The 9,098-nt window shown below is 55.1% G+C and overlaps 1 protein-coding gene across 4 annotated transcripts; it reads right to left on the reverse strand.

Moving 5' to 3' along the window:
- Positions 1-3,868: 3,868 nt before the first annotated feature.
- Positions 3,869-8,799, reverse strand: LOC125435098 (collagen alpha-1(I) chain-like). 4 transcript variants are annotated; one of them, XM_048501143.1, is made up of 2 exons: positions 7,499-8,799; positions 3,869-4,093 (listed from the first exon to the last, which is right to left on the reverse strand). In XM_048501143.1, exon 1 carries the CDS (start codon positions 8,593-8,595, stop codon positions 7,501-7,503), a length of 1,095 nt encoding a protein of 364 aa, XP_048357100.1. In that variant the 5' UTR covers positions 8,596-8,799; the 3' UTR covers positions 3,869-4,093; positions 7,499-7,500. The 4 variants fall into 4 exon arrangements, with proteins under 4 accessions (XP_048357100.1, XP_048357101.1, XP_048357098.1 ...); XM_048501144.1 differs by lacking the exon at positions 3,869-4,093 and adding an exon at positions 5,060-5,091; XM_048501141.1 differs by lacking the exon at positions 3,869-4,093 and adding an exon at positions 5,113-5,142.
- Positions 8,800-9,098: the final 299 nt, after the last annotated feature.

Genomic DNA, 9,098 nt, shown 5'->3' on the forward strand with positions numbered 1-9,098 from the left:
GGCATTCTAGAAGGACATGGATCAGAAAATCAAGAGAACCACAGTGACAATATCTTTGCTGTTTTGGAATTTGATGGTACCTTCCTTTGGTTGAGGCTGAGGGAAAACTATTAAATTGGGCTAACATAAATGGTCTACGCTGATCAACAGATAAGGTAGATGTAAGGTAATTGGCTATAGCTCCATACTTAGGAAGAATGCCTAAGGCTCAGGGAGAACAGACTGGGATTTTTGTTGAATAGAAAATCTGATGTTTGTGGTCTCTCAGTCTGTCTTTAATTTAGGACAAAATAAAATTTTCATTACTGTTTTGGAGAGCAATGAAGTCTATTCCAATACTCTTAATTTTGTTGGTATTTCTTTTGACCAATTAGAGACATGATTGTCTTTAAGTAGTTGTAAAATAATGTCATCATTCTTTGGTCGAAAGTGGACCTTGAGCCAGAATTTTATTGTAGAAATCCAAGCTAAGGTTTCAACTGAATACAATCCAGATTCAAGGCACAGAGTGGTAAAGGTGATACTGTTAGGGACTCCCATTATTTTTCTAAAAAAATGATGCTTGAATCAGTTTCTGAGGTGTCTGTATTTTTGACTTAAAACCGTCCTCTTTCTGTCTACCAGGTATGACGATTTCACTTCCTGCTTGGCGTCACAGTTGGGTAATGCTACTCAAGCCCCGTCCTCCTGAAATACCTCCAAGCTTCACTGGAAGCCCACCTCACCACCGCCTCTACTTTTCAGCTGTTTTAAATATAAACCGCTTATTTCCTTATCTGACTGTATTTAGAATTTAAAGATGAAAATAGTTTGTCATTTATTGTTTAGACTTATGGTTGTGATGACATCAAAACTGCCGAATGATTAGTTATCTGTTTTGTTTCTCTTGTTTTGCTGTTCTTTGCTTGCTGTTTGCTCTTTCTTTTTCCTCCAGCACTATGAGCAGGGAACACGGGAAGCTCTTCCCAAATTACACTTGCATTTGGTAGGATGCAACCCAAATGTTCTGTGAAACTTTTCACAGAATTTATCATCAGATAGGACATTTAAACCCAAAAATGTTTTTTAAAGCAAGTCTTAGGGACATGTACTTTCCTTATATCATCACATAGTAATACAAGAAAACCTCTGCATTTTAAAATCTATCATGAAACTTGTACAAAAAGACTTCACATTACCAAGAAGTATAAATGAAAACTCATCTCGAAAAATAAGGAAATCTTTAAATTGTCTGTATATTGAATCAAGATAACTCAAAATAACACTGAAATAAATCCAAGCAAAATTATTTCACAGTGTAATCCCGTGCAGTCTTTCCAGTTTAATTCCGTTTATTTTAATAAATTTGTGGCAAAATAACACTGCATAGGATTGCAGTGTTCAGTAGTGATGCTTCCATCTGCCATTCTATTTCACCTTGGATTCCAGAGTTCCCAATTTCTGGTCTTGATTCTGGAATCAACATATTTGGAATTCTTCAGTGACCTGTTTAATATTTCTAAATGTTGTGCCAAGTGTTGTGCATATGAGGTGTGTCATAAGATTCTAAGTTCCTTCCATTTGTGTCTTTTTGTCAATACTGCCAAGGTGTATTGCTAAAGCAGCACTGCATTTTAAACTGATTGTATGAATGATGATTCTATGGTGACTTTTTATCTATGTACATATGCAGTGCACTCAAGTATGCAGTAGTATTATAAGTACATTTTTGTACAGTGTTTTACAGTACACATCTGTTCATCAGTAAGATAAGGGTGGGGAGCTGCAAATTAACTGGGGGAAGTAGCAGCAAATGGTACAAACACCAATTCTAAAATTAGTTTTAGAAGTTATCCTAATTAAATCAAAATTAATTGGAAGTGGAAATAAAACAGAGACATTCTGGAACAATCAAGTAATGAAATGAAGGAATTTTCTCAGCTCTACTTTTTAATCTCACCATGTTCAATGGGACACATTTCAGCTTGAAAATCCAGGGATATACCAATATGTTAATTGGTCAGGGGGTTGGGTGTCATGGATAATTTAAAAATTAATATTCTCCCTAAATTCTTTAGCAAAGTTTTTTTTAAAAAAAAAATTCAGCTGTTTGTACCAGCTTTTGCTTTTTGTATGAGGGACAGTAACATATTTGTTTTTCAAAAACATTTATAGGCCCTCAGTTTTCCCGCTAAATTGTGGTCTTGGACAATAAGAAATAAAAAATCATATACAATCACAGAAAGTTTCAAACATCAAACCGTAGAACAGCCTGCAAAAAGCCTTAAATCTAACCTTCATGACATTCCTGCCCCTCAGAACTAAAAACACTTTCATCTGCTTTGTGTGTAATACACAGCAGCAGTAAAGTTTACCTGAATCCCTTTCAATGACAAATTATAAGTGATGTACCCCTTTTTATGCCATTGTTATTATGCAGTTACTCTCTTTGTTCAAAGGTCTGAGTCAGCTTAGCATTCACCTTGCTTAAGACTGGTTCCATTACATCCCTTTCCTCCCCCCAAACTCACAATATATGTGAGGAATTACATGCCTTTTAAAAATGTGCTTTGCCTTCTGAGGGTGGGAACCACCAGGGTGAATCCTCTCCAATAACCACACTGGACACTTAGCTGGGATAAACATTTGGCCATAGCCATTTTATTAGCTAACCAAAAACATAAGCGTGAGGCGTAGCATGGGTCTTGATCTGGCCTGTCTGTTTCATAGCGAAGCTCCAATGGGCGGATGCCCTGTATTGGACTTCGCTCCGCTGAAGGGCTCTGCCGGGCGGACGCTCCTGGCAAGAGGTGATCCCCATTTTGCCGGTTCGGCAGGGCGGTTGCCTCTTGCCGCCATCGGCACTTCCAGATCATTACCCATGCGCCACCGCCAAACGGCTATGACAGAAAAATGCAACAACCGGACAAATCCAGGGAGAGGTGGGTGGGCAAATCGCTGGCTGGCCGAAGCACATGGCCAGAACAAAGGAGGGCTTCCCCTTTAAAGGGTCAATCTGCCCTCCCCTCCGGTGACGTCAGCCCTTGCCCAACATGGCTCGGGCTTCGCTTCCGCCCTCAGTTAGGCGGAAGCGGTCACCTTGGCTCCACCCGTCCCACCCCCAGAGGCAACCGCAGCCGGTGGGTGATTCACAGCTGTCTTTGCCTTCTGAGGGTGGGAACCACCAGGGTGAATCCTCTCCAATAACCACACTGGACACTTAGCTGGGATAAACATTTGGCCATAGCCATTTTATTAGCCAACCAAAAACCGAAGTGTGAGGCGTACCATGGGTCTTGATCTGGCCTGTCTGTTTCATAGCGAAGCTCCAATGGGCGGATGCCCTGTATTGGACTTCGCTCCGCTGAAGGGCTTTGCCGGGTGGACACTCCTGGCAAGAGGTGATCCCCATTTTGCCGGTTCGGCAGGGCGGTTGCCTCTTGCCACCATCGGCACTTCCAGATCATTACCCATGCGCCACCGCCACAAAAGCACGGGGGCCTGCCCCCGGCTCCCGCCAAACGCTTCCTAACAACCCAGCCAGTCCTGCAGCGCTCCCTGTATTGCGCGCAACCAGAGGTCCATCCCTTGTTCCGACAGATGGACACCATCCTCCCAGTAAAGAGCCAGTTCCCGAAAGGAAATGGCTGGATGGGCGATGCTCCTGCCGCCAGCAGCCAAAACGAACCGGGAAACTGCCCGGCAGATCTTCTTCCTGGCCGTGTTCACGCGGCCTGGCACCCTGGCCCCACGCCACACCCGCCTTTCCAGCGGCTGGGATCAAAAGATCACGGTGCCCGGCAGAAGCAGGGGCAGTGCCCCAAGACTGGACAGCATGTCATGGAGGAGCTGTATCCATTTCGTCTCCGGCAGATCGTTTTCCCCCAGCTGGACGACAACCGCGAAAAGTGCGTGCCACGATGTTCCCGGATCTGGCGTAGCTGTTGCAGGAGCGACGCCCAGCGCCTGCCTCAAATCCCCACCCAGTGAACAGTCGCCCGTGGTTGCAGTCCCAACGACTCTCCCCATCTGGAGGTAGCCGCGTAGCGAGATGCCCAATGCACGATGCTATGGCCCACGATCCAGACCTGCCGGCCTGCATGACCTGTCAGGACTTAAATGTAAAGAATTACTGGGAGGGGAAGGGTCGAACGTCGCTCTCGTATGCAGAGACTCGCCACCTGCCCAGCTCCTGGATCCCGGGTCCGGAATACCCCAGGACCGCCACCGTAGACGCTGCTCCGATCCGAAAGGAGTGCAACCCGTACGAATTGGGTGGAACCCCCAGCCTGGCCAGGGCCATGCGGAGCACCCCCGCCAGTTGGTAACGGGAGAGAGGGGTGCGATCTTGATGTACCAGGAGCAACCCGTCCCCCGATGGGCGGGCCGCCAGGTAGGCCCTGGAGGTTGCGACCAGGCCGGATCCACTCCCCGGGGCCGCTAGAAGGGTCACCCTGCACCCCCTGCCTCGCTGGTCAGTCTTGGACCGTCGGGGCCAAATCTGCACGCTGTGGTCCCCAAGCGCTACATCCCGGACCCCCAGGGCCACCCCCTGGCGATCCCTCCGGGAGGAGGCCACCAGTTCACTGCTGCGGAAGGCCCCCCAGAAGGCCAGGGAGAAAGCCGCCCTGAATAGCAGCGTTTCGTACCCTGTCAGGCAGACCTCGTCGAGGGCCCCCATGAACCGGCCAAGGAGGTCTGTGGAAATAGGTTGCCGGCCGTCGGCCGGCCATGGGGCGACCCTGCCCCATCCCCTCAGGGCCTGTCGCGCCATGAAAGAGGAGGACAGGTCCCGGATGCCCACTGCCTGACAGTAGAAGGAAACTGCTGCCAGGGAAATGTGCATAGTCTGGATGGCCCTCCCTCTGGAATGGAGCCTGTCCAGGTGCTGCAGGATCGCCGGCTCACTGAACTGTCCCTGGTTGTGCCCCGCAGGGACTCTGCTGTCGGCCCAAAACGTGTTCAAGGCCCCATGATAGGCCCTCTGCATTGACGGGGCCAGGGAATCCAGTACGCCCTGGATCAATGATCAGCGCCAAGGCTCCACAGCTCTTGCGGGAAGGAGTCCGGCTGGCTGCGGGCTTCCAGCAACAAGGCCCAAAACCTCTCTTCCTGGAAGCGGGACAGCGCGTTGGCGATGCCATTCTCGGTCCCTGGAACATACTTAGCCACAAAAGTGATGTTATTGACTAGGCAGTGTGCCACGAACCGCCGGACCAGGCGCATAACTCTAAGGGATCTAGAGGACTGTTTATTAATGACCCGCACTGTGGCCTGATTATCACACCAGAAGAGTACCTTTTTGTCCCTAAATAGCTGTCCCCAAATGTATACTGCCACAAGGATAGGAAAGAACTCCAGGAATGTGAGGTCCCTCGGATGCCTGAGTCCGCCCCATCCTGGGGGCCACCGTTGTGCACACCAACGGCCGTCGAAGTAAACCCCAAACCCTAGGGCCTCTGCGGCATCGGAGTTGACCTGGAGCACGGAATCCTGTGGTAGCCTGGTTTGCCGCATGGTCACCCCGTTGAAATGGTTGAGAAACTCCACCCACACCGCAAGGTCCTCTTTAATGGCCCTGGTAACCCTGATGCGGTGGTGTGGGGCCCGTACCCCCCGGGTGGCCCGGGCCAAACGGGCACAAAAGGGGGCGGCCTGGTGCCACAACCCTGCATGCAAAGTTCAGGTGACCCAGAACGGTTTGAAATTCCCTCAGAGAGCATTTCTCCTGTGCCCCCATTGCTGCCATGAGGGGTCGAAGTGTGGCCACTTTGTCAAGGGGCAGCCGAGACGTACCCGCCACTGTATCCAAGGTAATGCCCAGGAACACCAAAGATGTAGCCGGGCCTTCCGTTTTTTTTTCCGGCGCTAGGGGGACCCCTAGCTCTTTTGCGATTTCCTGGAAGGCCCACAACCTATCCCCACATTCGCTGGAGGCTGCCCAGCCTGCGAACCGAAAATCGTCTAGGTTGTGGGTGATGCAGGGGGATGCAGCCCGGTCTTTGGTGACCCATTCCAAGAAAGTGCTGAAGGATTCGAAGGCCGTACATGCCACCGTACACCCCATTGGCATGGCTTTGTCTACATACCAGCACCCCCCAAACTTGAGGCCCAGGAGGCAGAAGTCCCCAGGGTGAATGGGGAGTAACCGGAAGGTGAACTGTACATCACATTTTGCCAGCAGGGCCCCGGGACCACAGGACCAGATAATGGCTACGGCATGGTCCAGAGATGCATACCTAACTGAACAGAGACGGGGATCGATGCCATCGTTCACCGAAGTCCCGTGCGGGTAGGGCAGGTGGTGGATCAACCTTTACTCCACTGGCGCCTTCTTGGGCACCACCCCGAGCGGGGATACCCGCAAATTATGGTAAGGTGGTTCGGTGAAGGGGCCAGCCACCCGCCCCGCAGCCTGCTCCTTGGCGATCTTCGCCGCGACCACGTTGGGAAGGCCCGCACGGATTTAAGATTTCGGCTGTCCATAGCCACCCGGGGGCCTGTGTAGGGGATGCGAAAACCCTGTAGGAAACCTTCATAAAGGTATCTTGCCGCCTGCCTGTTGGGGTATCGCGCCAGCCACGGCAAAATGGCATGGAGGGAGACCGGCGTGTTGGCCAAGCGCCAGGGCCCCGGCCGGGGCTGCCTTACTTTGTGGAATCAGATGGCCCAGACCCGCCTGCCCCTTTGGCACCGGGGTCAGTGGCGGGCCGGGCACCTCGAAAGGACGGTTTGCTTTTCTGGCCGGAATCCCTCAGGTGCCTCCCATGACACTGGCGCTGTATTGCCTGCCAAACTTGCACACGGAAATGCGTGTGCACTTTCTCCTTCGATTATATTCTCCCAGCATACTTCAGCCGCCTCTCACTTCAGCTATAATTACCTCCAGGCCGCCGCCTCGCGGGCCTGACCTTGTTTAGTGAATGCCTGCACAAAATCCAGGGGTCCATATGCGTTGCGTTTCGGATGATCGATCCACCAGGAGTGGCCGAGTGGGGAGGTGCCAAACGGCAGAATTCTTCGGTCATAACTCAATGGCCGCCGCTGCCCCCGGCGCGATGGACTCTGGCCTCTCCAGCATCGCTGCTCCATGTACTCCCGAAACCGTTGGCTATGCCCTTAGGGGAAAGCGCTGTCGTCAGCATAGAGGCATAAGTGTCCCGGTAACGATTCAACCACCAGTCGTGCCGTCGTTGACGTGGTCATTGCCATGTGGGCACGTGTTTCTTTCCCCGTAACCCTGGAAAGCTGTGCCCAAAAGCTGGCTTGGCCATGTCGAAGACGTCAACATAGTACCCAGCCAGGGCTCGCTCCCAGATCCGCCTTGCCATGTGCCACCCTGGAGGGCAGCTGAGATTCCTCCCCGTGGCCAGCGAGAGGGTGGGGGGGGCATCCCCAGCCAGACCCAACCCTTCCTCCGCTTGGCGGGCGAGTCAATCTGGGAGCACCGGGATGGCTGCCCTGTCATACCAGAACGTGCCATCGGCATGTGCCGCGTCGTTCACTGGGTCATACTCACTTTCAGACGACGAGCTCTCTGAGCGCCGCCATGATGCTCAGCAGCGGGACGAAGATCTCTGTCGCACCCGTCGACGAGCCGTGGTCATCCCGGTCTCCCCATCCCTGTCGGATTTGAACAGTCATCCGCTCGGTAGCGCCGGGCTCTCCTGCGGGGAAGAGAGAACCTCTCCCCCCGTGCGGGGCCCCACCTCGTTGTGCAGGCCGCTGCGGTGCTCCGGCAGGGGAAGCGCGGCGGCAGGGGGGCCCCAGTGCGGGCGCCTTCCCTGAGGGCCCTGGCCATATCCTGAACCATCTTGTTGGTCTTTCCCCCAGAGGGCAGCCGGCCTGAGGGGGACGCCAGGGCCAGTCCTGCAACCCGGGAGGGGGGGCGTTGGGTGCCCTTGAGGTCCTCCACACCCGGCCCTGGCCGAGCGGCCAGGGGTGACCCAAGGGTGGCCGCTGGCGCTGATGCCGTGTGCCCGGCACCCCGGGCCCCCTGGACGGACCCCAAACTCGGTGGCCTGGTGCGTCGGCGGCCCCTGGTGGCCTCCCAAAAGACCCCCTGTGCCTTACGGAAGGCCTCCCACCATAGCCGGGTGGGTGGGTCGCTAAGAGCTCCAGACCCCCTTGGGCCCCCCCGGAGATGGGGATGCCCTGGTTTCGCCCTCCGGCAAGGCCGACTCTGCCCCGTGCTACAGGTGTGCCATGACTAGGCAATGAACGTATGAGCACTGCGTGGCAGAGAGGGGCGTGTGTGGAGAGCCAACCAAATGATGACCCGCAGTCCTGAGGCTCCCGCCGTCCCTCCAACCCCACTGCTGAACTCCCCCTTCCCCCTACAGTGAACCCGGGGCGGGGAGGGGAGGGGGGCCCCTGCAGCACAGCCTGCCGGCCGCGGGTGGAGGTTGCACTTGCCCCCTGGTGCTGGGAGGGGATCAGAGGAGGTCTGCGGCGAGCGGGACAGAGGCGGCGGCCGGCCCCCGCAGAAGCGCTCCCCCCCGCTGCGGGGTGGTGGTGGAAGAAGAAGGCCCACAGCTCGGCCAGCCAGCGGCAGGCGCCATGCCCCCATCCCCCGCCGGCAGGGTGGAGACTCGGCCCGCCAGCCCCGGGCGTCATGGCCCCGTCCCCAGCTCCAGAGGGGTGGGGGTGGCTGCCGGCCCAGCCGAGCCGCCGCAAAAGAGCTCCCCTCCCCTGTTATGGAAGGGGAGAGAAGCAGGCCCGCGGCTTGGCCAGCCAGCCGCGGGCGCCATGGCCCTATCCCCGGCGAGCGGGGGCGGAGCGGGGGCGACGGCCGGCCCAGCCGAGACGCCGCTGAAGAGCTCCCCCTTTGGCCGGGAGGGGAGTGAAGCAGGCCCGCGGCTCAGCCAGCCGGCCGTGGGCATCACGGTCCTGTCCCCCGGCCGAGCCGCCGCTGAAGAGCTCCCCTCCCATGGCCTCCTAGGGAGAGAAGCAGGCTCGTGGCTCGGCCAGCCGGCCGCAGGCATCCTGGCCCCCATCCCCGCGGAAGCGGGGGAGGATAGAGGCGGCGTCCGGTTCCTGGCCGAAGCATCGGCGCTGGAGAGTTCCCTCCCATCGCCCAGGAGGGAAGTAGCTCCCGCTGGGCTCCCTGCCAGCCAGCC

The sequence above is a fragment of the Sphaerodactylus townsendi genome, linkage group LG06 (assembly GCF_021028975.2).
Source record: "Sphaerodactylus townsendi isolate TG3544 linkage group LG06, MPM_Stown_v2.3, whole genome shotgun sequence".
NCBI classification, from domain to species: Eukaryota; Metazoa; Chordata; class Lepidosauria; order Squamata; family Sphaerodactylidae; genus Sphaerodactylus; species Sphaerodactylus townsendi.

Bases quoted from the DNA above. Each gene is read 5' to 3' on its own strand.
- LOC125435098 (XM_048501143.1), bottom strand. From the start codon at position 8,595: ATGACGCCCGGGGCTGGCGGGCCGAGTCTCCACCCTGCCGGCGGGGGA.